The 26159-nt window shown below is 41.3% G+C and overlaps 5 protein-coding genes across 11 annotated transcripts in view; 2 read left to right on the top strand and 3 right to left on the bottom strand.

Moving 5' to 3' along the window:
* Window positions 1-26159, bottom strand: part of LOC113524044 (uncharacterized) — a 55495-nt gene that overhangs the window by 3153 nt on the left and 26183 nt on the right. The gene's annotated exons all lie outside the window — the stretch shown is intronic.
* Window positions 2367-7036, bottom strand: LOC113524041 (uncharacterized). Of its 4 annotated transcripts, none has more exons than XM_026910157.3 (3): window positions 6889-7029; window positions 4699-4765; window positions 2367-4616 (listed from the first exon to the last, which is right to left on the bottom strand). In XM_026910157.3, exon 3 carries the CDS (start codon window positions 4598-4600, stop codon window positions 2531-2533), a length of 2070 nt encoding a protein of 689 aa, XP_026765958.3. In that variant the 5' UTR covers window positions 4601-4616; window positions 4699-4765; window positions 6889-7029; the 3' UTR covers window positions 2367-2530. The 4 variants fall into 4 exon arrangements, with proteins under 4 accessions (XP_026765958.3, XP_053087428.1, XP_026765957.3 ...); XM_053231453.1 differs by having other exon boundaries at window positions 2367-4613; XM_026910156.3 differs by lacking the exon at window positions 4699-4765 and having other exon boundaries at window positions 6889-7036.
* Window positions 7047-10568, top strand: LOC113524042 (uncharacterized). Of its 4 annotated transcripts, none has more exons than XM_053231455.1 (5): window positions 7047-7100; window positions 7553-7581; window positions 8958-8986; window positions 9149-9633; window positions 9742-10568. In XM_053231455.1, exons 3-5 carry the CDS (start codon window positions 8964-8966, stop codon window positions 10221-10223), a joined length of 990 nt encoding a protein of 329 aa, XP_053087430.1. In that variant the 5' UTR covers window positions 7047-7100; window positions 7553-7581; window positions 8958-8963; the 3' UTR covers window positions 10224-10568. The 4 variants fall into 4 exon arrangements, with proteins under 4 accessions (XP_053087430.1, XP_053087431.1, XP_034157670.1 ...); XM_053231456.1 differs by having other exon boundaries at window positions 7060-7153; XM_034301779.2 differs by lacking the exons at window positions 7047-7100; window positions 7553-7581 and adding an exon at window positions 8389-8508.
* Window positions 18575-22367, bottom strand: LOC117596464 (uncharacterized). Its single transcript, XM_034301778.1, has 2 exons — window positions 22302-22367; window positions 18575-20858 (listed from the first exon to the last, which is right to left on the bottom strand). Exon 2 carries the CDS (start codon window positions 20841-20843, stop codon window positions 18774-18776), a length of 2070 nt encoding a protein of 689 aa, XP_034157669.1. The 5' UTR covers window positions 20844-20858; window positions 22302-22367; the 3' UTR covers window positions 18575-18773.
* On the top strand, window positions 22530-24630 carry LOC113524043 (uncharacterized). Its single transcript, XM_026910160.3, has 4 exons — window positions 22530-22898; window positions 23255-23283; window positions 23422-23906; window positions 24049-24630. The coding sequence occupies exons 2-4, from the start codon at window positions 23261-23263 to the stop codon at window positions 24528-24530; spliced, it is 990 nt and encodes a 329-aa protein (XP_026765961.2). The 5' UTR covers window positions 22530-22898; window positions 23255-23260; the 3' UTR covers window positions 24531-24630.

The following is a 26159-nucleotide window of genomic DNA, read 5'->3' as shown; positions in this document are numbered from 1 at the left end:
GTCCTTCAGAATGTTCACAAAGGAAGTGAGATATTGCAAACAGACCACACAGTTAAGTGAAGTGAAGTGAAGTGACTTGTGGCCAAGTATGGTGACCCATACTCAGAATTTGTGCTCTGCATTTAACCCATCCAAGTGCACACACACAGTAGTGAACACACACACACCGTGAACACACACCCGGAGCAGTGGGTAGCCTTTTTTGCTGCAGCGCCCGGGGAGCAGTTGGGGGTTCGGTGCCTTGCTCAAGGGTCTCACCTCAGTCGTGGTATTAGTATCATAGGATACACCTAAAGGATGAAAGACCTTTCCGTCTACCTTATAGAAGGGTCCCGCCGTCTCACTACCAGAAATTGAGACAGACACTGGATGAAATGGAGTAGAGTGGTATCATCCGGAAGTCCAACAGCGAGTGGGCCTCACCTTTAGTCCTAGTCTGGAAACCCTCTGGAGAATTGCGAGTGTGCATAGACTTCAGGTGGCTCAACCAAAGGACAGAGAAAGAATCATACCCACTGCTCCATCAAGCTGATGGTCTTGCGTCCTTGGGTGGAAACTGTTATTTCAGTAACATCAGGGTTCTATAATATCCTAATCCATGAGGAGGATCATAAAAATATACAGCATGCACCACTCCAGTGGGACTCTATGAATATAATAGGATGGCTATTATATTATATAATCCTATTATATAATAGGATTATGCAACAGCCCAGCAACATTCTCTCGGATGATGACTTCAATCTTTGGAGACCAGAACTACTTATCCCTCCTTTGTTATCTAGATGACTTACTGGTGTTTGGAAAGACTGAGAAGGAGGCACTCGACCGCCTTGAGATGGTATTTTCTCGGCTTAGAGATCACAATCTCAAATTGTTCCAAAAGAAATGTTACTTTTTGAGGAAGGCTGTTAAGTTTCTGGGACATATTGTATCAGAGAATGGTATCACAGCTGACCCAGCAAAAGTGTCAGCAATCAGTGAGTTCAGGGTGAAGGATCTGATGGAGGAAGATGTAAAGACCCCATCACCAAGAAAAATCAAGTCTTTCCTTGGAATGGCAAACTATTATTCCCATTTCATAGAGAGTTTTTCAGTGTTAGCCAAACCACTATATAAACTGACTGCAGAACAGAGGATTCGGAGAAAAGGTGCGAAAGTTGGCCCCAGTGCTGTCAAACCCAAGCGTTTAAGCCCTGAGGACTGGACTGCAGAGTGTGACCTGGCTGTGGAATAGATCAAACATGCACTTGTTAACACTGTTGTTTTGGCTCACCCAGACATTAAGAAACCCTTCCTCTTGTCCACTGACGCATCGATTGATGGATTAGGTGCGGTTCTTAGTCAGACACCAGAGGGGGAGAAAAAGCCAAGACCAGTAGCCTTTGCGAGCAAGTCCCTGTCAAGGGCTCAGACCATTGATCTGAGGGTGTGTGTGAGCGTCCCTTGTCCTGTGTTTTAATGAACTGCAGACATAGTCCACCAAAGAGCCTGGAGTCGGTGGTTCATTTGTGGTGCTGAGTGAAATCTGCTACAAATGTGTAAGTAAATGTGGCTACAATCTAAAAACAGATAGACAATATAAAAATCAGAAAGCCTTCTGTGTGCACAAACCCCAGTTTTATTTCTTCGGGTTTTTTTTATTTTTTTTTTGTTCAGTTGTTTGTTTGTTTTTGGTTGTAAAAGCAGTTCTGAGATTTATTCTTTTTTCTTGTGACATTGTGATTGTCATGTTGTCTTGTATTATGTTTTTGTTTGTTTGTTTGTTTTTTCAGAAGATTGTGTAACCATCAGCTGTACACAACCTTTGTGCATTCATGTGAATGTTGCCATGGTGATAGCTTCAGGTGTTGGACGTAAAACATGAATGTTGGGAACAGTTACAAAAAGTATTATTTTAAACAATGAGTTAGGATGGCTGTTCACCTCAAATGAACATAACAGCAGTTAGCTAACATACAGTAGGTGTGTACATAAATCAACATCTGTTTTATTTCACAGCTGTAGCCTGTCAATTTTATAAACTTTTTTTAACTTTACAGATGTTCCAGTTGGTTTTGTGGTACACCCGGGCTGTTACGGTGATGGAGGCCCAATTTCACATCAATGCTCCATTGAAAATCATTTTAAAAAACATTCAGTTTGCCTTTATAATAGTTTTTATTCTTTAATTGTAAACACAGCATAAAGATGGAGGTGAAGTAAATGACCATGTCTGATATATAACAATATAAGATGTAAGTACATAAGTTGTTAGGTAGATGGAAAAAGCAAATGAGATCAGCAAACACCTGCTAGTTTTCCAGACAAAGGCTTTTTTTCCTCTTTTTTTCCCTTGAGAAGAATATTTTCACTTGCAAAAAAAGTATTATGTAGAGTCTTTATTGTAAGAAATTAACAATGTATGTAAAAACACATTTTACAAGGTGCCTGAATAGTTATACCGTGATAATTATATTACACTTGTTTCGTGCTTTAGGTGTTTCACTGGATATAATTGTAGACAAGTAGAATTTTTTTGTTCATTCACTCAGGCGTAGTCTGCTTCCTCTTCCTCTGTGAATCCACTTTTAACAGCTGCTTGAATGCTCTTTATCTCTTCTGGAGCAGCAGCAGGGAGAATAGCGAGCAACTCTTTGTCAATCTTCTCCAGTCTTGCAGCACTCTTCCTTTCAAACTCATCCTTGTTCTTGAGGACAAGGCGTAAGATGGCTTTCTGGGCCTCATCACAGGAGCTCTGTAACTGCAGACGCTCAGAAAGAAACTCTGGCTTTTCCTTGTCCATGGCCATCAGTTTTCCCAGAGAGCTGACATGATCCATTAGGTGCTTGGTGGAAACCTCAGAGTAGGTTGCTGAGATCATGTGGACGAGGCTGGCGATGTTAGTGGCTTGAAAGGCTTGATTGTAGAGCAGGTCTTTGGAGAAGAGCTTTGCATTATAGGGAAGTGAATGTGTTTTATCAGATGTGGACACAAAATCTTTAAGGGTTCTTGTCAGGCTGGTTTTCACGATGTTGGACACCATCTGAAAGAAACGCACCATCTTCTCCCACTGCTCCTTCACTCTCCCCATGGCATCCATACCTTTGACCAGCATTTGTATAGTGGTGTTAAAGTCTATCTCTTTGACCTCGCAGTTCCTCATGGTGATCAGGATTTCAGTCAGCTCCTTTTGGTTCTTCTCCATGTTCTCTACACTTTTCTCATAGATCTCTCTGGTCTTGTCCAGTTGAGCGCGGCTCTGCTCTATGCGGAACCTGGCATTCTCTGATGCTCTTTGTGAAGCGCTCATCTTCTCAGATTTACTTTCTTCTTTATACATCATTGGTGGTTTGGGAGCCAGGGAAGGAGAATTTGTGACGTCTTTACTTTTGCTGTCGAAACTGCGAGCTGATGCAGTCACTTTTCTGATCCTTTCAATCAGCTCATTTGATTTGGCTTCTTCACATTTCCCCTCTGGTGCATACTTTGCTAGTTCTGCACAGATTGTAATGCCCTCATCACATATGTTTTGGGCATAAGTTTTTGCTTTGCAGTTTGGGCTTTCTTTTAAAGATTCCTTGATTCTTTTGAACTGATCTGCCTGGAAATCTGTTAATGTAGCTTTATTCTTCTGATCATACAAGTCTTTCCAGTTAATAGTGTTGTCCTGCACAAACTCTTGTACATTCACTGTGCACATCAGGATTTCTGCAGATTTGCTATAAATATTAATTACATCAATACCATCAACAGCAGAATCTTTATGTTTAATGTGATGCTTTGTATCAGCAATTGTTCTGGAAGCATTACAGAGTAGTTTCACTGGCTGGGTAATCACAGCTGTTACTCCATTAATAAGAGATGTGATGCCCTCAGTCAAGCCTGCAACAAAATCCATACCAATCATCTCCCATCCACCGGGTAGTGAATCCATTGCTTCTTTGTAACCTGCATGTGCTTCTTTAAGTTGCTCTTCCATGGCTTTCATTGCTTTCTCTGAGCGTTTAGTAGCTTCTTCTGATGACTGTTTCCTCATCTTGGCCTCATCCAATTTCCTCTTGATAGCATCCAGCTCCTCCCCATAAAAGTGCTCAGCATTTACACATGCTTCCAGCAGTTCCTGGATAATATTGATGACATCAGTGAACCGCTTTTCTGTTGCAATGGCCAACTCAAGACAGTCATCTGCAATGACACGAATGTTCTCCAGCTGATCAGGAAGGTGAGCTTGAACAACGTCATCATTGTCTTGGAACAGGATCTTCACAGCCACCTTCATGTAATCTGGAACTGCCATGGTGTGGAGTCTAATCTGATCCATGTTCTTATGGGCCTCGTTGAAAGCCCACCAGCCAGAGTTACACACCTGCATGAGGCAGGCACGAAATGAATCTGGGTATTTGATGTACTTGTAGCCATCTTTAGGTGGGTTCTTGTTGATGGAGAAGTCTGTTGTGGAGGAGATGAAGACCAACTCTCCCAGGATGGCTATGGAGAGTGGAGCAGGAGTCAGATACTCCTCCCAGTTGGCATATGGCTGCATCACAAGCTTGGTTTGGTTTCTCATCTCCTCAGCTGTGGTGAGGCTTTGATTTTTCTTTGCAATTTGGGAATTCATGGCTTCCTTGTTTCTGCTAAAAGGGCAAATTAATTGAGTGTATGTTTAATATACACAACATTCATATATACAAATATACAATATTAATATACACAAACCTAGTTTTGATGATTCTGATTTATCCACAATAAACAAATTTCTCAGATGTTGTGGTCCATCATGGAGCTGTTCATTTAAAAGTGAAAAATGTTACATAAAATGTATTGAAGCAATTTACTGGAAATTAAGTGGGTGCAATGTGAGGATTCTAGAAATAAATGGACTACGTTCGGGTGAACGAGATAATTTTTTGTTGATGTTGCCATTGTATATTGAATTTCATGAAGATAATAAAATAGTAGGTGTGTGTTATTCTCTGTGCCTGTAGCCAAAAAAGATGAGAACTGAAAATGAAACTAAATTTACAGACTTTTGGTGGAGCAGGGTTCAGTAATTTGGTGGACACATGAGTACGGGTGGAGTTTTTACATCTGTCAAAACTAATAGAAATAAAAAGTTTGGTTGATCCACACCAAACAAATTAGGTGTGAATGTGTTAAACATGTTACAGACTTTAAGATTATAAAATGAGATTCATCACAAACATAAACACTCCATGGAGCTGATTTACACATTTACACTGATTAATTGACAAGCCATTCCAAATTCTGTACAATGGGTGAAATGTGTTCAGTAAGTAAAATATTAGGTGTAACATCATTCTTTCCTTGATATCTGGTTAAACTTTTAGTGAATGTTTGTATTCAGCTATTTGATTATAGTTTTCAAAAAATATATATTTTTGAAAATGTACATTTTAAAATGTGAATCTCTGAACACTGAAATGAAACCCCTTTGCATTTCAAAGAAGTTGATTTATGTTGACTTAAGTGTTAAATTCAGTGGGGTGTAATGTTCATGTGTGGCAGCAGGGGGCGTGGTCCAGAGACAGGGACAAGGCAGGCTGCACTATCAGGTAATGCGTGAGTATTCTCAGGCATGTGTGTGTGTGTGTGTGTATGTGTGTGTATGTGAGAGTGATTACTGCCAATCTGCTTATGTGTTATTTGTTTGTCCTTTTATTGAATGCTGTGAGTGAGAGTGAGCCGGTGTAGTTTATACACACACATGGCGTGCATGAAGCTTGAGCAATGTGAAAACCAGGAAACATCGGACATCCCCCTGATTAGTTTTCCCGGGGGGTTGTCTGTAATAAATAATTTGTACACATCTCCTCACACTTTCACATCCGGACAGCAGTGAGTTTCTAAGGCATTCATTAAATCCCATTCTGCTGAAAGAGTCATTTGCAAGAGCATTAAATACCAGTAAAAATAAGCACAAAATAATTTCAACCAACAAAACTTTCAGTTCATCCACACTAGAGCAACAATCTGCTGATGTCTTCATTGCATCCTATAGAAGCTCTATAGGGTTTAGGTCAGGACTCTGGGAAGTGTTCTTTCAAAAGGCAGCTGGTGCTTTGGATCATTATCCTGCAGAAAAAATCCACTTCTGTCACTTGAATAATTTCTTTGGTGATTTCTGCAGGTTGATGCTAGTAAGTAGTTTAAAAACAGTATAGTTTTACTTTCACATGAGTACATTTTAAGTGCTGTAATGGTACTTTTAATTGTACTATGTTCCCTCGACCTGCCATTGCTACATGCCTTAAATGTTGTAAATTACTCTTTTTTGTCAACAGTGATTGGCTAAGGAGAATAATCAGTCCCATCAAACTGTTCATAGAATTTGCATTTGAGCTTTTTTTAACTGAACATAATAAAAAAATATATATACATTTATAATGGCATTCATAAAAGCAGATAAATAAAACAGTAAAGCAAGGCACATCAATAAATTTGTGCTTTGTGTGAGCTCAATTCACAATTATTTAAAAAAAAAAAAATCCTATATTTCTTCATCTTTCTTATGCAAGTCATTTAACATATTTTTTGAAAAGACATTAGCAGATGTTTTCTATTTTTATGCACAGCACTCACTGAATTGTATATGTGATAGTGCTCTTAGTGGTAGATAGCACACACACACACACACACACACACACACACATTGCTGAGTTTGGTGAAAAACAGTAGGAAATTCAGTCTGTAATGTTCTGAGAGGAGGATAGAGAATGGACATTTTGGTTATATTTCTTTTTACATTTATGTTTGGAGCCTTCACACACAGAGACAATTCACGAACTCATTGTCTCTTTTTTGCATTCCTAACTGTATAAAAAGGAGTAAATGTGTACAGTCAGTAAAATCTTAAAACATTGTTCAGAACAGTGTCTCTTTTCCTACCTTGATATCCTGATAGTCTTCAGTGAAGGTGTAAAGAATCTCTGCCAGCTCTGTGACCCAAATGGAGCCCCTGTGTATTTATAATCTGTAATCCACCCTCCCCTTTCACCCCAACTACCTCTGATATAGTTTACTATAAAAGGAGCTCATCTTTAAATCTCACATGAGTGACGGTCGTGAGCTAGAAGAGAAATAACAGCATACAGAAGGAGGTAACATTTCACACTTTAATTAGAGGTCTGTCTTTAAGAAACGCTGTGACAAGGTAATCATACTGGATGCTGCTTTTCTGAGTACTAGATTCATTTTTGTGTGTTTAAATGAGTAATAATGAGTAAAAATGGTAAAATATAAAGAAATAAAATGGCTATGACGAAAAGGAAATAAATAGAAAATCAAAACAATGTAATTTAACCTTGTGTAACTGAGACTAGTATAAAGTGTAGTTGAGGTGAAGGCTCACAAAATAGTATGTACGGGGTGAGATTATTTTTATTTAACTCCCTTTCAATCTATAGAGTACTTTTGTTTTTGTTTTTTTCAATAAAAAGCATTCTGTAAGAGATATCACAGATGGCTAGGGACACTGGAGGGGATTATTATCATGATCTCATGCTCTCTTTTGAGTTTTTACCCCTGACAGCACTTTTACTTTCTGTTTCAGATTAAGATGACCCAGCTTTCTTCATCTGAGTAAGTTGAATACCAGTATTCACATAGAAATGATTCATAACAATAAACTGATTTTTAAAAGTAATTGTTTACAAATTTTCAAAAATGAAATTACCAAAATAAATTATTTTTCCTTAAAGATTTTTGATTTTCTGTGTTGAAATTTTGTGTCTGTATCTGCAGAGTTGTGCTGAAGAACATAGCTGAGGCTGTTATTGTTCCATTAAATATATATACATTTATAATGGCATTCATAAAAGCAGATAAATAAAACAGTAAAGCAAGGCACATCAATAAATTTGTGCTTTGTGTGAGCTCAATTCACAATTATTTTAAAAAAAAAATCCTATATTTCTTCATCTTTCTTATGCAACTCATTTAACATATTTTTTGAAAAGACATTAGCAGATGTTTTCTATTTTTATGCACAGCACTCACTGAATTGTATATGTGATAGTGCTCTTAGTGGTAGATAGCACACACACACACACACACACACATTGCTGAGTTTGGTGAAAAACAGTAGGAAATTCAGTCTGTAATGTTCTGAGAGGAGGATAGAGAATGGACATTTTGGTTATATTTCTTTTTACATTTATGTTTGGAGCCTTCACACACAGAGACAATTCACGAACTCATTGTCTCTTTTTTGCATTCCTAACTGTATAAAAAGGAGTAAATGTGTACAGTCAGTAAAATCTTAAAACATTGTTCAGAACAGTGTCTCTTTTCCTACCTTGATATCCTGATAGTCTTCAGTGAAGGTGTAAAGAATCTCTGCCAGCTCTGTGACCCAAATGGAGCCCCTGTGTATTTATAATCTGTAATCCACCCTCCCCTTTCACCCCAACTACCTCTGATATAGTTTACTATAAAAGGAGCTCATCTTTAAATCTCACATGAGTGACGGTGGTGAGCTAGAAGAGAAATAACAGCATACAGAAGGAGGTAACATTTCACACTTTAATTAGAGGTCTGTCTTTAAGAAACGCTGTGACAAGGTAATCATACTGCTGCTGCTTTTCTGAGTACTAGATTCATTTTTGTGTGTTTAAATGAGTAATAATGAGTAAAAATGGTAAAATATAAAGAAATAAAATGGCTATGACAAAAAGGAAATAAATAGAAAATCAAAAAAATGTAATTTAACCTTGTGTAACTGAGACTAGTATAAAGTGTAGTTTTGTGAAGGCTCACAAAATAGTATGTACGGGGTGAGATTATTTTTATTTAACTCCCTTTCAATCTATAGAGTACTTTTGTTTTTGTTTTTTCAATAAAAAGCATTCTGTAAGAGATATCACAGATGGCTAGGGACACTGGAGGGGATTATTATCATGATCTCATGCTCTCTTTTGAGTTTTTACCCCTGACAGCACTTTTACTTTCTGTTTCAGATTAAGATGACCCAGCTTTCTTCATCTGAGTAAGTTGAATACCAGTATTCACATAGAAATGATTCATAACAATAAACTGATTTTTAAAAGTAATTGTTTACAAATTTTCAGAAATGAAATTACCAAAATAAATTATTTTTCCTTAAAGATTTTTGATTTTCTGTGTTGAAATTTTGTGTCTTTATCTGCAGAGTTGTGCTGAAGAACATAGCTGAGGCTGTTATTGTTCCATTAAAAGATGGCATCTCCTCCCTGAACAGAGTCTACGAGGCCCTGATTAAGGCAGATGTCCATCCTGTTACTGGGCAATGCTCCAACTATGACTACATCAGACAGCAGATAGTGCAGGCTCATCTGCACCTGCAGAGGTCAGAACAGACGGCCAGTTCAGGGTTAAAGAGTCTGGATAAAAGCTTAGAGTGGCTTACACAAGACGAGGGAAAACTCCAACGTGAGAAGAGTAGCACCGAGACTCATTTACAAAACTTGAGAACAGAGCAGGCATCTAATGAAAAATTACTCAGGGACTCTCAGGGAGCTCTGGAGCAGGCCAGGGGAAATCTGAATTCAACAAACCAGACACTTCAGGATCAGGAAAGCAGGAGACACAATGCTGAAATTGTCACAGGTGTTGGGGCGGGGCTGTTTGCTATACCAATCATTGGATGGATCGCAGGTGAGAATTACAGCATATAGATAAACATAATGATATAACAGAACTTTTAGATACTGTACATTATCATAATCTTCATGTGTAAATGTTACTTCTTCCTTCTCTGTGCAGGTTCTGCCATGTTGATTGCTGGCACAGTTGAATTGGATCAAGCAGCACATGCTATCAGAGTGGCTGAAGAGGAGGTGAGAAATTCTGAGACTGAAGTGGAAAAATACAAACATAAAGTATCTGACTACGAGTCCAAGATTTCCCAGACCTGGTGTGACATCAGACAGAAAGATGACAAGCTGAAACACACACGTGAAGAAATCCAGAAGGTGAAGAAGCAGATCGAGTCTGTAGCTGAGTTCCAGCAGAAAGTGAGAAGAGCTGTCCAGCTCCTGGGTGCTCTGAGCGGGAGGGCCAGCGTGGCTGAACATCAGACTCGCAGATTCATCTTCCAGGAGCCTGTGATGAGGGTGATGGAGGATGTCATGAAGGCCACAGAGCAAATCACAGGGAATGAGCTCCTCTATTACAATGACATGCCAAGGCTGATCCATCAGATGAAGGAGAACAACCAACGACTGGCAGCCATCTGTGCCTCGTAGAACAGCTCTACGAATAACACCACTTAACACTTATGTTGTTTTTAACAGATATTTGTTGAATAATGGATATTTGGTGAATTCTTCAATCAGTATAATCTTGTGCTACTTTACAATACTGCATGTCAGAGTTTCGTACAAATAAAGTATAAAAAAAATTGTTATTTTTCATAGAAAATATGTTTAAACTGATAGTACATGATGCTTGTAAGACTAAACTATAGACAGCAGGCTTACTTTACTCTTGTTTATGCTGAAAGAGTCATTTTCAAGAGCATTAAAAACCATTAAATATGAGCTCAAAATAAATACACTAAACAGATGTTGCAATAAAGCTTGTTATATCTACCTGATTTTTTTTTATTTATTTATATTTAATCTCCATTGTTAAAATAATCTGATGTTGGTCAGTTTGTTGTGGAAGTCATATATCCTCAGCATATTAAATATTAAATAAATATAATACTTGTCGAGAGCAGTATGTAAGTCATTAAATACTCACACAAATGCCATCCACTTAAATTATTTATTCAGCCAACTTTATACCTAATTATAATGTGAACCCCACTGGCAATAGTTTATCCCAAAACCAGTAGCTTTAAAGTCTAAACGTTGCATCATTCTGTGTTATTAGCTTGCTACTTCAGAATACTATACAAAATATGCATGTAAAATGCAGTCTAAATACTTCTTAATAACTGGAAGCACTTCTCCAGCTACTGTCAATTACCAATTGCAACTGGTATTACAGAGGAGATGAGAGTTTACATTAATGCACATGCAGAATAGTAAAAGTCATGGTTTGTGTGTACCTGTGCATACTGATGCAATGCCACTAGCTGCAGTGGTAAACCAATACCTATTTGCCTGAGAGGACTACAGCCCTGAGGAGAGATACTGAATCCATGCCCATGATGTTCTTGACCCACTACTCTGCAGTGACCTTCATGCCCGACACTCCGAAATACTAGAACCTCAAACTAGAAGTAGACCATGAAAGAACCCTGCTCCCAGAGTGACCTCTTCAGGATATACTAAGCCTATTTATGACTGCTGTTCATTTTGTACATACTACATAAAATGAGTAAATTGGTAAAACATAGAGAGTCTAATTTGTCCCTGTTAAAAGAATGATGGATACTTCAATATGTGCGTAGATTATTAATATATGCAGACGATATATTCACCTTTACAAATGCTAACATACGTAACATTAGGTGGGTAAGCACATGTGGAAAACGTGGCATTAACCAACAAGTTAGGCTTTTCTTTAATTTATTTAGTCACTGAGTGATTAAGACCCTCCCTCACCTGTGTATTGTGTAATGTGAGTGGTTGTTAGAGGGGAAGCAGAGGGAGAACGAGGTGTGCAGCCGATCAAAGAGATCAGCTGAGAGAGCCCAGTAAAAAAAGGAGTTGTTTATTCAGTAATTCATTGTATTAAAACACTGAATTGTGCACAGGAATGTGTGTAAAACACAATTCACAAACACATTTTGGGGTTGTAACGGAGTTCTTTGCGTATGTTTGTCTGAAATCGCAGTTGCTCCATTCTCTAGTAGTTCAGAGAATTGAAGCAGACTGTGTTTTAAATTATCCTAAAAAACAACTATGCAAAGACAAAAAGAATGAAATCGCTCCATTTTGGGGTTCCTCTGGCTACATAGGAGGTATGATTAATCTTTGGCCGAGGAAGCATAGGGCATTTGAACTAAGGCCACTACAAACCCAAACTATGCCACAGGCCTGCTATGGGTGGGTTGTGTGTGTGTTTAACTGTGTGTGTGTGTGGGGGGGGGGGGGGGGGGGGGGCTCCCACTACAGAGAATAGTTACCTTTCTATATTTTTTTCAAGGTTCAAGGTTCTTTATTTGTCACATACGCATTACATACACTATATTACCAAAAGTATTCGGTCACCTGCCTTGACTCACATATGAACTTAAGTGCCATCCTATTCCTAACCCATAGGGTTCAATATGATGTCGGTCCACCTTTTGCAGCTATTACAGCTTCAACTCTTCTGGGAAGGCTGTCCACAAGGTTGAGGAGTGTGTTTATAGGAATTTTTGACCATTCTTCCAAAAGCGCATTGGCGAGGTCACACACTGATGTTGGTCGAGAAGGCCTGGCTCTCAGTCTCCGCTCTAATTCATCCCAAAGGTGTTCTATCGGGTTCAGGTCAGGACTCTGTGCAGGCCAGTCAAGTTCATCCACACCAGACTCTGTCATCCATGTCTTTATGGACCTTGCTTTGTGCACTGGTGCACAGTCATGTTGGAAGAGGAAGGGAACGTTGGGAGCATGGAATTGTCCAAAATGTTTTGGTATCCTGAAGCATTCAAAGTTCCTTTCACTGGAACTAAGGGGCCAAGCCCAACTCCTGAAAAACAACCCCACACCATAATTCCTCCTCCACCAAATTTCACACTCGGCACAATACAGTCCGAAATGTACCGTTCTCCTGGCAACCTCCAAACCCAGACTCGTCCATCAGATTGCCAGATGGAAAAGCGTGATTCATCACTCCAGAGAACGCGTCTCCACTGCTCTAGAGTCCAGTGGCGGCGTGCTTTACACCACTGCATCCGACGCTTTGCATTGCACTTGGTGATGTGTGGCTTGGATGCAGCTGCTCGGCCATGGAAACCCATTCCATGAAGCTCTCTGCGTACTGTACTTGGGCTAATCTGAAGGTCACATGAAGTTTGGAGCTCTGTAGCAATTGACTGTGAAGAAAGTCGACCTCTTTGCAGTATGCGCTTCAGCATCCACTGACCCCTCTCCGTCAGTTTATGTGGGCTACCTCTTCGTGGCTGAGTTGCTGTTGTTCCCAAACTCTTCCATTTTGTTATGATAAAGCTGACAGTTGACTGTGGAATATTTAGAAGCGAGGAAATTTCACGACTGGATTTGTTGCACAGGTGGCATCCTATGACAGTTCCACGCTGGAATTCACTGAGCTCCTGAGAGCGGCCCATTCTTTCACAAATGTTTGTAAAAACAGTCTGCATGCCTAAGTGCTTGATTTTATACACCTGTGGCCAGGCCAAGTGATTAGGACACCTGATTCTGATCATTTGGATTTGGTAATATAGTGTAGTTGATTGGGTCAACAGTTATTCAGCTGCTGTTGTAGAAGGAATCCAAAGAGCCAGACCACACACAAAGGGTGTTTTATTTTTTCAGTACTATTGAGTTACAGACTATGTGTGTAGCGTCACCACCGGCACCTGCCCGCCAGAGGGAGCCCTCGCCTGAGTTTTGACGCCACCCACGAGGAACACTTCCGGGGTTTTTCGGACATTTAAACAGCGCGTTCACCACACTAGGAAGCGAAGTATTGTTTCCAGGACATTACCAAGCCTTTTCTCTCTGCCTTACTGTTTTGTTGTCTTTTGTGTTTGACCCTGTTCACATTTACGATTTTCTGCCTTTGCCTTGTGTTTTTTGGATTTGTTTGCATCGCTGCTTGACTTCCTGGTTTATCTGACTTTGCCATCTGTTTCTCGACTATGTTTTCTGCCTGCTGTTTTGGATTATCTGCTATTCGTTACAGAATACTTTGCCTGTTTTGGATCCAGCAGAGCGCGCAAATTTCCAGGCGGTGGTGGCCTGCCAAGGAGCTATCATTCGCGCGTATCAGGAGCAACTCGCGGCGCTGCAGGCCGCCCACAAACAGCTCCAGCAGACACCGGCGACTCTTGCTGCTTCAGCCGCACCGGTACACAGCAAATCGATCCAGATGGCTCTCCCGGAGAAATTCAATGCCAAAAACCAATCCCCAGGTAAAGATATCCATTACTTACTTCTCTGAGCTGATCCGCGATGTTTTTGAATACCCGGCGGGGGGGGCGCGACGTAGCAGTACAACTCTTGGAATTGCATCGAACCTGCCGCAGATTACGCCGTGAAGTTCCATACCATAGCTGCCCAAAGTGGGTGGAATGACCCCGCACTGCTAGCAGTGTTTAAGGAGGGACTATGTCCGGCTTTACAGGCGGAGATGGCCTGCCGCAGCATGGACATCACGCTGTCTGAGTATATCAACATGGCCATTCATCTGGATAACCTCCTCCGCCAGCAATGGCGCACGTCTCGTCCTCGCTATGAACCTCAGGTTCGGGAGGATTACAGCAGACCACGGGAGGAGGGGCCGGAGCCTATGCAACTGGGCGGCACCAGAGTGTCCCTGGAGGAACGTCAACGTCGGGCTCGCCGAAATCTATGTTTCTACCTCTGGGTTATCAACTGCCAAGAGAACCCATCTACCTCCAAGGTGAGAAACGATTTTGTATTCTCCTGCATGACACCGAAAGTGACTTTGCACCACACTCAGGGTACTATTGTGGTTCCAGCACTAGTGGACTCCAGGGCGGCCGTCAACCTCATTGACCAACAGCTCGCAAAGGACCTTCACCTCCCCACGCTGCCATGCGAAGCCCCCCTACAAGTGACGGCCGTCAATAACCGTCCCATTGGGGGAGGCCTCATCACTCATCAGACCTGTCTACTCACCCTACAAGTGGGATTACCGCACTTTGAGGAGACTACATTTTACGTCATCTCCACTCCTTCGAACCCCATCATCCTGGGCTTCCCCTGGCTGCAACTTCATAAGCCCGTCATGTCCTGGAAGGAGGATGAACTGATCAGCTGGTCACCCCACTGCCAGAACCACTGCCTCCACAAGATCCAGTCACAGCCAAGTCTCTCGACCTCCATCGAAAGTCCCGACACATCAGAGAACATCTCAATACCGCACGAATACCTGGATCTACGAGAGGTGTTCAGTAAAGAGAGAGCCAGGCAGCTACCCCCCCCCCCCCCCCACCGCCCATGGGACTGCGCGATCGAGCTGCTGCCCAACGCCATGCCACCCAAGAGTAAAGTTTACCCTCTCTCTCTTCCCGAGACCAAGGCTATGGAGGAATATGTCAAAGAAGCCCTAGCCATGGGCTACATCTGACCCTCCACTTCTTCAGCAGCAGCGTGGTTCTTCTTCATTGAAAAGAAAGGTGGGGGTCTGCGGCCATGCATCGACTACAGGGGACTGAATGCATTGACAGTCCAAAACCCCTAACCTCTCCCACTGGTACCAGCAGCCTTAGAGCAACTCAGGGAGGCTCGGATATTCACTAAGCTGGACCTGGGCAGCATGTACAATTTAGTAAGGATCAAGGAGGGGGATGAGTGGAAGACGGCGTTTCACACCACCAGGAGGCACTATGAGTATCTAGTGATGCCTTATGGATTAACCAATGCCCCTGCAGTGTTTCAATCGTTCATAAACGAGATCTTCAGGGATGTGCTCCACCGCTACATCATCGCATATATTGACGACATTCTTATCTACTCGTCCACTTATGAGGAACATGTCCACCACATCAGACCGATCCTCACCCGGCTGCTGAAACAGCAGTTACACGTCAAAGTAAAGGCAAGTTTATCCTTGTGCTTACTTTTCCCGAAAGCTATCCTCAGCTGATGCTAACTATGACGTCGGCAATCAGGAGCTCCTCTCTATCAAGGAAGCATTGGTAGAATAGCGGCATTGGTTGGATGGAGCGTGTCACCCGTTCGTAATACTGACTGACCATCATAACCTGGAATATCTGCGTAACGCAAAGAGACTGAGCCCAAGACAAGCTCGATGGGCGCTGTTCTTTACCCGTTTCTGGTTCACTTTCACATATCGACCAGGCACCAAGAATGGCAAAGCCGATGCACTATCCCGTCGACACAACCCAATAAATGCGCCCAGCAGCCCGGAGCCAAAACTACCGCCCGCCATAGTACTCGCACCTATCAGATGGGACATCATAGAGGAGATCCAGTGGGCCCAGGCCAACAAACCTCCACCACCAGCTTGTCCACCCACCAAACTCTTCGTGCCTGCCCCTCTTCGTCCGAGAATAATGCGGTGGGTGCACGAGACGCCCAGCTCCAGCCACCCCAGTATCCGGTGCACCACAGCCCTGATCAGCAACCGCTTTTGGTGGCCTGCACTGGCCCAGGACATGGAGGAGTACGTGGGGACCTGCAGCACCTGTGCACAGTCTCGAAACAGGTGCCAGCTCCCCATGGGCCTGTTAGAACCTCTGCCCATTCCCAAGTGACTCTGGTCCCACATGGATATAGACATTGTTACCGACCTCCCTAGTTCTGCAGGGTACACCACGATCCTAGTAGCCATCGACAGGTTCTCTAAGGCATGCCGACTGGTCCCCCCTCAAAGGCCTACCCACAGCCATGGAGATGGCTACAACACTGTTTCACCATATTTTCTGCACCTATGGCCTTCCTGAGGACATCGTGTCCGACCGGGGCCCGCAATTCACATCTAGAGTCTGGAGAGCTTTCTGCCCCCACCTATTGGTCAACGCAAGCCTCAGTTCTGGATACTACCCACAGTCTGATGGACAGACCGGGAGTTTGAACCAGGAGATCGGCAGGTACCTCCGCTCCTACTGTAGCCGTGAACAGCAGCACTGGAGTGAGTTTCCCCCATGGGCAGAGAACTCCCTCACCCACTCATCCACGGGACTCACACCATTCCAGTGCATTCTGGGGTATCAACCACCTCTTTTCTCTTGGTCAGGAGAACCCTCCTAAGTACCTGCCGTAGACGACTGGGCCCGCCGTAGCCAGGAGGTCTGGTAAAGCGCCTACGTCCACCTGCAACGTGCCATACGACATCAAAGAATACAGGTGGACCGTCATAGACGCCCACATCCCAGATTCCAGGTGGGTCAGAGGGTCTGGTTATTCACGCAAAACCTAAGAATGAGGCTACCCCGCCGCAAGCTGAGTCCGCAATTCATTGGCCCTTTCCCTATCATCCGCCAAGTGAACCCGGTGACTTACCGCCTGCAACTCCCTACCTCGTATAGGATCTCCCCCACTGTCCACGTATCCCTGCTCAAACCAGCACGCCCCCGCCAGGATGACACAACCACGGGGAATGAACCATCGCCACCGCTCGACATCGACGGGTACCCAGCTGGTAACCGCCTACAGTATCTGGTGAACTGGAAGGGGAACGGCCCAGAGGAGCGATCCTGGGTAAATGCGGACGACATCCTCGACCCCTCCTTGGCGGAGGATTTCCATCGCCTCCACCCCAACCGGCCAGCTCCTCGGCCCCGGGGCCATCCATGTCGTACAACACCTGGAGGTGTTCCTGGGGGGGTGGGGGCTCTGTAGCGAAATTAATTTTAGGTGACAGAGCGCTCCTGTGGAAACCTGACAATTTATTTATTGCTTATTGATTAAAAACACAAAGTGAGAATTTAGTGTATAAAGCATTTTGAAAAATTGTTCGATTACAAAAAAGAATGAACAGAATCACAGCATAAGGCACAACATAATGTTACACCGATAAACAGCAGATGGCGCTGTAGGGCAAGATTTCTCATTAAGAGAGACAGACAGTGTCAGAAAGACAGAAAGAGACAGACAGGTGTCTGTACCAGGGATCGAAGTGGCGCATCGCTCTGCTTCCAGGATGATGTTACCAGTGACCTTGAATCTCATGCCTGTTGTTTGGCTCAATTTAAATTCCTGTATCACCACTGCAATTGTTTGTTTTTTGCAGAAGACTGTGTAACCATGAGCTATACACAACTTTCAAACTTTGTGCATTCAGGTAACTTTGCACCTAAATCATGAATGTTGGAAACTGTCACAAAAAGTTGTAAGAGTTGTACTTGTATTATGTTAAAGTGTCATTAACAGCAGTTAGCTAACATTAGCATACAGCAGGTGTGTATATAAATCAACATTTGTTTTATTTCACAGCTGTTGTGTGCCAATTTTGTAAACTTTTTTTTTACTTGACAGGATGTTCCAGTGCGTTTTATGGTACACTTGTGTTGTTACGGTGATGGAGGCCGAATTTAATATCAACAATCCATTGAAAAACATTTAAAAAAAAAAAAACATGCAGTTTCCCCATCCACATAAAAACTATGAAAACAGAGTCTCAGAATTTCTTCACTTTGGGGGGTGTTTTTGAAAAACTTTTCTGTGACCCATTTTTTTCATGTGGATGAAAGGCCAGAAAGAAATCTTTCTTTTTGTTTACTGCAAAGATAATGAAAAATGTAATATGTTATAAAGTGTATTAGCAAATAAAGCAACAGCAACTACATATATCAATTCAAAGCGCAAAATAAATTTGTCACTTTCTCGTTAAGACAGAGCATTAATTATACGCAAGAATATTATGAGTGTTTGTAATATTTGTAATATGAGTGCAGTTAGAATGGAAGATTTAAAGTGAGTTAATTAAATGTAACAAAAGTGAATGATACAATGCAGGCTCATCCTTGAGAAGAATATTTTCCACTCAATTGCAAAAAGTATTATGTCGAGTCTTTATTATCTATAAGAAATTACCAATGTAAGTTTGAGTAAAATAATTCCCTATAAAACACATTTTACAAGGTGCCCTGAATAGTTATACCATGATAATTATATTACACTTGTTTCAGGCTTTAGGTGTTTCACTGGATATAATTGTAGACAAGTAGAATTTTTTTGTTCATTCACTCAGGCGTAGTCTGCTTCCTCTTCCTCTGTGAATCCACTTTGAACAGCTGCTTGAATGCTCTTTATCTCTTCTGGAGCAGCAGCAGGGAGAATAGCGAGCAACTCTTTGTCAATCTTCTCCAGTCTTGCAGCACTCTTCCTTTCAAACTCATTCTTGTTCTTGAGGACGAGGCGTAAGATGGCTTTCTGAGCCTCATCACAGGATTCCCGTAACTGCAGAAGCTCAGAAAGAAACTCTGGCTTTTCCTTGTCCATGGCCATCAGTTTCCCCAGAGAGCTGACACGATCCATGATGTGATTGGTGGAAACCTCTGTGTAGGTTGCTGAGATCATGTGGACGAGGCTGGCGATGTTAGTGGCTTGAAAGGCTTGACTGTAGAGCAGGTCTTTGGAGAAGAGCTTTGCGTTATAGGAAAGTGATTGTGTCTTTTCAGATGTGGACACAAAATCTTTAAGGGTTCTTGTCAGGCTGGTTTTCACGATGTTGGACACCATCTGAAAGAAACGCACCATCTTCTCCCACTGCTCCTTCACTCTCCCCATGGCATCCATACCTTTGACCAGCATTTGTATAGTGGTGTTAAAGTCTATCTCTTTGACCTCGCAGTTCCTCATGGTGATCAAGATTTCAGTCAGCTCCTTTTGGTTCTTCTCCATGTTCTCTACACTCTTCTCATAGATCTCTCTGGTCTTGTCCAGTTGAGCGCGGCTCTGCTCTATGCGGAACCTGGCATTCTCTGATGCTCTTTGTGAAGCGCTCATCTTCTCAGATTTACTTTCTTCTTTATACATTATTGGTGGTTTGGGAGCCAGGGAAGGAGAATTTGTGACGTCTTTACTTTTACTGTCAAAACTGCGAGCTGATTCAGTCAGACTTCTGATCCTTTCAACCAGCTGCTTTGTTTTGGCTTTTTTACGGTTCACTTCTGGTGCATACTTTGCTAGTTCTGCACAGATTGCAATGCCCTCATCACATATGCTTTGGGCATCAGTTTTTGCTTTGCAGTTTGGGCTTTTTTCTAAACTTTCCTTGATTCTTTTGAACTGATCTGCCTGAAAATCTGTTAATGTAGCTTTATTCTTTTGATCATACAAGTCTTTCCAGTTAATAGTGTTGTCCTGCACAAACTCTTGTACATTCACTGTGCACATAAGGATTTCTGCAGATTTGCTATAAATATTAATTACATCAACACCATCAACAGCAGATTCTTGACCTTTAATGTAATGCTTTGTATCAGCAATTGTTCTGGAAGCTTGACAGAGTTTGTTCACTGGCTGGGTAATCACAGCTGTTACTCCATTAATAAGAGATGTGATGCCCTCAGTCAAGCCTGCGACAAGATCCATACCAATCATGCTCCATCCACCGGGTAGTGAATCCATTGCTTTGTTGTAACTTTTATGTGCTTCCTTAAGTTGCTCTTCCATGGCTTTCATTGCTTTCTCTGAGCGTTTATTAGCTTCTTCTGATGACTGTTTCCTCATCTTGGCCTCATCCAGTTTCTTCTTGATAGCATCCAGCTCCTCCCCATAAAAGTGCTCAGCATTTACACATGCTTCCAGCAGTTCCTGGATAATATTGATGACATCAGTGAACCGCTTTTCTGTTGCATTGGCCAACTCAAGACAATCATCTGCAATGACACGAATGTTCTCCAGCTGGTCAGGAAGGTGGGCTTCAACAACCTCATCATTGTCTTGGAACAGGATCTTCACAGCCGTCTTCATGTAATCTGGAACTGCCATGGTGTGGAGTCTAATCTGATCCATGTTCTTATGGGCCTCGTTGAAAGCCCACCAGCCAGAGTTACACACCTGCATGAGGCAGGCACGAAATGAATCTGGGTATTTGATGTACTTGTAGCCAGCTTTAGGTGGGTTCTTGTTGATGGAGAAATCTGTTGTGGAGGAGATGAAGACCAGCTCTCCCAGGATGGCTATGGAGAGTGGAGCAGGAGTCAGATACTCCTCCCAGTTGGCATACGGCTGCATCACAAGCTTGGTTTGGTTTCTCATCTCCTCGGCTGTGGTGAGGCTTTGATTTTTTTTTGCAATTTGGGAATTCATGGCTTCCTTACTTTGCTAAAAGAGAAAATGAATTGATTGTTTAATATACAAAATATTAATATATACAAATATACAATATTAATATACATACACAGAGTTTCAATGATTTTTTAATATTGATTTTTTCACAATAAACAAATTTCTCAGTTATGGTCCATCATGGAGCTGTTCATTTAAAATTGGAAAATGGTAAATAAAACGTATTTTAATGGAAATTAATTGGGTGCAGTTCAAGGATTCTAGAAATAAATGGACTTAGTTCGGATGAAAGAGATGATTTTTTTTTGTGTGTGTGTGTGTATTGAATTTCATGAAGACACTAAAATTAGGTGTGCATTATTCTCTGTGTCTGTAGCCAGCTGTGATAAAAGTATTCAACATCATTAGAATCATTAGAGTCATTTTATTTGCCATATACATTTACATGTATTAGGAATTTTTCTTGGTGTTTGGTCACCAAACAAAAATTGCAAAAATTACACAGAAAGAGAGGCACAGGACAAGACAGCAAAACACTATGGCTGCCATCTTGGGTGCCAGCAGTGAACAATTTGTCCAATTATTGTGCAAACCATAATAAAAAACTGAACCATGATGCACCTAGACAATAGCTGAGACCCCTGACCATTGGTGGAGCAGGGTTCAGTAATTTGGTGGACACACGAGTACGGGTGGAGTTTTTATATCTGTCAAAACTAACTGAACTAAAAATGTTTGATTGATCCACACCAAACAAATTATGTGTGAATGTGTTAGACATGTTACAGACTTTAAGATTATAACACTGAGATTCATCACAAACATAAACACTCCATGAAGCTGATTTACACATTTACACTGATTAATTGACAAGCCATTCCAAATTCTGTACAGTGGGTGAAATGTGTTCAGTAAGTAAAATATTAGGTGTAACATCTTTCTTAACTTGATGTCTGAAGGTTTGTGTTCAGCTATTTGAATACAGTTGCTTAATTTTTTTAAAATTGTGAATCTTTTAACACTGAAATAAAACTACTTTGCATTTCAAAGAAGTTGATTTAAGTTGACCAGTGTTATGAATTTAGTAGGGTGTAATGTTCATGTGTGGCAGAAGGGGGCGGAACCATCAGGTATGATGATTCTCAGGTGTGTGTTTGTGTGTGTGTGTGTGTGTGTGTGTGTGATTACTGCCAGTCTGCTTATGTGTTATTTGTTTTCCCTTTTATTGAACTCTGTGAGCCCAAGAGAGAGAGAGCCAGTGTAGTTTGCACACACACACACACACACACACACACCCACACACCCACACCAACAGGGTTCTACATCATTATTAAGAATTCCATGGCTTTTAAATCATTGTCTCTTTTTTTGCATACCTAAAAACCTTTCTTGCATTCCTAACTGTATGAAAAAGATTAAATGTGTACAGTCAGTAAAATCTTTTTAAAAAGTTGTTCAGAAAAGTGTCTCTTTTCCTACCTTGGTATCCTGATAGTCGTCAGTGAAGGTGTGGAGGATCTCTGCCAGCTCTGCGACCCAAATGGAGCTCTGTCACAAAACAGAAAGCCACTGTGTATTTATAATCTGTAATCCACCCTCCCCTTTCACCCCAACCGCCTCTGATATAGTTTAGATTTACATTTATGGCATTTGGCAGACGCCCTTATCCAGAGCGACTTACAAAAGTACTTTGAAGTCTATCAAAAATACATTCTGATACTGGCTCACTAGGTCACAAACTAGGAATACCATCAGTCCAAAACTCTGTTGGGGAGGCAATAGACAAGCTCTCAGACAACACAACGTTTTTGTGTGCTAATTTCAGTACTTTAGGAAGAGGAAAGTCTTTAGACATTGTTTGAAGACAGCCAGTGACTCAGCTGTTCGAACATCTAGGGGAAACTCATTCCACCACCTTGGTGCCAGAGAAGAGAAGAGAAGAGTCAAAAAAAGGAGCTCATCATAAAATCTCACATGACTGACTGCAGTGAGCTAGAAGAGAAATAACAGCATACAGAAGGAGGTCAAATTTCACACTTTAATTAGAGGTCTGTCTTTAAGAAACACGGTGACAAGGTAATCATATCGCATGCAGCTTTTCTGAGTACTATATTCATTTTTTTGTGTGTTTAAAAAAGTAGTAATGAGCATTTTGGTTCAAACTGGTAAAATATTTAAAAAATGGCTATGACAAAAAGGAAATAAATAGGAAAATCAGAACAATGTAATGTAACCTAGCGTAACATGAGACTAGTATAAAGTGTAGTTGAGGTAAAGGCTCACAAAATAGTGTTTAAGGGCTGGGCTTGTTTTTATTTAACTCCCTTCCAATCTATAGAGTACTTTTGGTTTTTTAATAAAACGCATTCTGTAAGAGATATCACAGATAGCTATTCTTGTTTCCCCTACAACACTTTTACTTTCTGTTTCAGATTAAAATGACCCAGCTTTCTTCATCTGAGTAAGCTGAATACCAGTATTCACATAGAAATGATTCATAACAATAATCTGAAAATCAGAAATGAAATTACCAAAATAAATTATTCTTCCGTAAGGCTTTTTGATTTTCTGTATTGAAACTTTGTGTCTGTATCTGCAGAGTTGTGCTGAAGGACACAGCTGAGGCTGTTATTGTTCCATTAAAAGACGGCATCTCCTCCCTGAACAGAGTCTACGAGGCCCTGATTAAGGCAGATGTCCATCCTGTTACTGGGCAATGCTCCAACTATGACTACATCAGACAGCAGATAGTGCAGGCTCATCTGCACCTGGAGAGGTCAGAACAGACGGCCAGTTCAGGGTTAAAGAGTCTGGATAAAAACTTAGAAAGCCTTACACAAGACGAGGGAAAACTCCAGTGTGAGAAGAGTAGCACCGAGACTCATTTACAAAACTTGAGAACAGAGCAGGGATCTAATGAAAAATTACACAGAAAATCTCAAGGAGCTTTGGAGCAGGCCAGGAGAAATCTGAATTCAACCAAACAGACACTTCGGGATCAGGAACGCAGGAAAAAAACTGCTGGAATCGTCACAGGAGTAGGGGTTGGACTGTTTGCTATACCTGTCATTGGATGGGTTGCGGGTGAGAATTCAGCTATGTATAGAGTCACATATAGAGGAAAACAGCTTAAATTTCTTTTGTATGTATACTCTTCGTGTGTGTGTGTGTGTGTGTGTGTGTGTGTGTGAGATTAAAGCATTTTATTTGTTCCTTCTCTGTGCAGGCTCTGCCATGGTGATTGGTGGTGCAGTTGAATTGGATCAAGCAGAGCATGCTATCAGAGTGGCTGAAGAGGAAGTGGAGAAGTCTGAGACTGACATGAAAAAATACGAAAGTAAAGTGTCCAAATACAAGTCCAAGATTTCCCAGACCTGGTGTGACATCAGACAGAAAGATGACAAGCTGAAGCAGACACGTGAAGGAATCCAGAAGGTGAAGAAGCAGATCAAGTCTGTAGCTGAGTTCCAGCAGAAAGTGAGAAGAGCCGTCCACCTCCTGGGTGTTCTGAGCGGGAGGGCCAGCGTGGCTAAACGTCAGACTCGCAGATTCATCCTCCAGGAGCCTGTGATGAGGGTGATGGAGGATGTGATGAAGGCCACAGAGCAAATCACAGGGAATGAGCCCCTCTATTACAATGACATGCCAAGGCTCATCAATCGGATGAAGGAGAACAGCCAACGACTGGCAGCCATCTGTGCCTCGTAGAACAGCTCTACGAATAACTACACTTAACACTTATGTTGTTTTTAACAGACATTTATTGAATAATGGATATTCTGTCAATTCTTCAATCAGTATAATCTTGTGCTACTTCTCAAAACTGCATTCAGATTTTTGTACAAATAAAGTATAAAAAGCAATGGTCCTTTGTCATAGAAAATATGTTTAAACTGATAGTACACGGTGCCTGTAAGACTAAATTATAGACAGCAGGCTTACTTTACTCTTGTTTATGCTGAAAGAGTCATTTGCAAGAGCATTAATAACCACTACAAATAAGCACAAAATAATTTTAACCAACAAAACTTTCACTTCATCCACACTAGAGCAACAATCTGCTAATGTCTTCTCCATTGCATCCTACAGAAGCTCTATAGGGTTTATGTCAGGACTCTGGGAAGTGTTCTTTCAAAAAGCAGCTGGTGCTTTGGATCATTATCCTGCAGAAAAAATCCTCTTCTGTCACTTGAATAATTTTTTAGTGATTTCTGCAGGTTTGTGTCCAAAATGCAAATGTACACTTCATGATGGCATCAATACACACAATCTTACCAACACCTCTGCAGGAAAATCAGCCCCAGCCTCCTCTGTGCTTTATAGTACCCTTACTGCAGTTTGGTTGGAATTCTTCTCCTGACTTTCTCCACTTAAACACTCTTAAACACCATCATTATTTACATTTGGATTCATCTGAAAAAAGACAGTTCTCCAGAAGCTGTTGTCTTTCTGTGCATTTTTTCTGTAAATTTCACTCTTGCTTTCTTATTCTTGAGGTTGATGAATGGTTTCCGCTGCATTTCTCTCCCTCTGTACACATGCTCGTTGATCCTGTTTTGAATAGTGCTGTTTCTCATCTGCTTTTCTTGATTCTCACAATTATCCTGCCCAGTCTGCTGCTGGTGTTCTTTCTGGGTTTGCCTGTATGTTTTCTGTTTTCATTCACAAGAAATGTGTCTTTCAGCTTTTTCTTTTTTTATACAAGTTTTGCTGATCTGGTGAAGAGTGGCCTTATTAGTGCAAATAGATGATGTTAGAATTTTTCTCAAAACTTCCTTCCTTCTTCTTAGTCATTTTTGCAATTACTATTAACCAGTTGGTCCTAAGGTTACTTATAGTGGATGTATGTAGTCAATTACCTTCAATTTCATGCAGGTCCTCTAGCAGAGTAAATACACGGTGCAGTTCATCAACTACAGATTAACTGTGACAACCAGAATAATCTTCAGTGTCTATTATTTTAGACATTCTGTTACACATTATCAATGTGGGCCTTATACTTTTTAAAATATACATTTAAATGATTATTTAACATATAATATATTTTTATTAAAAATGCAATTACATTCATGTTGTCTTTATTTATACCTGTTTCTGTGTTATATGGCTTTAGATTAAAGAGTGAACAATTTCATATAAAACTCATTAATGTGACCAGCATGTAACCCAGTGGAAGCTCAGTAGTTAAGGGTTATGGTGTAGAGACTGTAGGACAAACATGATTTCAGTTCAGAAGTCCACACACTTATCACTGGTTTTATGATTGTTGTAAAGGATATCTTATCTATTTCAGCTAAAAACAGTCTTATCAGTTTTGGAAAAAGCTCCTCTTTCAGA

The sequence above is a fragment of the Pangasianodon hypophthalmus genome, chromosome 29 (genome assembly GCF_027358585.1).
Source record: "Pangasianodon hypophthalmus isolate fPanHyp1 chromosome 29, fPanHyp1.pri, whole genome shotgun sequence".
NCBI classification, from domain to species: domain Eukaryota; kingdom Metazoa; phylum Chordata; class Actinopteri; order Siluriformes; family Pangasiidae; genus Pangasianodon; species Pangasianodon hypophthalmus.
This window is presented reverse-complemented; position numbering and strand designations above follow the sequence as displayed.

Coding starts and splice junctions, on each gene's coding strand:
- LOC113524041 (XM_026910156.3), bottom strand. CDS start 4,600: ATGAATTCCCAAATTGCAAAGAAAAATCAAAGCCTCACCACAGCTGAG.
- LOC113524042 (XM_053231455.1), top strand. CDS start 8,964: ATGACCCAGCTTTCTTCATCTGA. Junction 8,987..9,148: donor ACCCAGCTTTCTTCATCTGA/GTAAGTTGAATA, acceptor CTTTATCTGCAG/AGTTGTGCTGAAGAACATAG. Junction 9,634..9,741: donor AATCATTGGATGGATCGCAG/GTGAGAATTACA, acceptor TTCTCTGTGCAG/GTTCTGCCATGTTGATTGCT.
- LOC117596464 (XM_034301778.1), bottom strand. CDS start 20,843: ATGAATTCCCAAATTGCAAAAAAAAATCAAAGCCTCACCACAGCCGAG.
- LOC113524043 (XM_026910160.3), top strand. CDS start 23,261: ATGACCCAGCTTTCTTCATCTGA. Junction 23,284..23,421: donor ACCCAGCTTTCTTCATCTGA/GTAAGCTGAATA, acceptor CTGTATCTGCAG/AGTTGTGCTGAAGGACACAG. Junction 23,907..24,048: donor TGTCATTGGATGGGTTGCGG/GTGAGAATTCAG, acceptor TTCTCTGTGCAG/GCTCTGCCATGGTGATTGGT.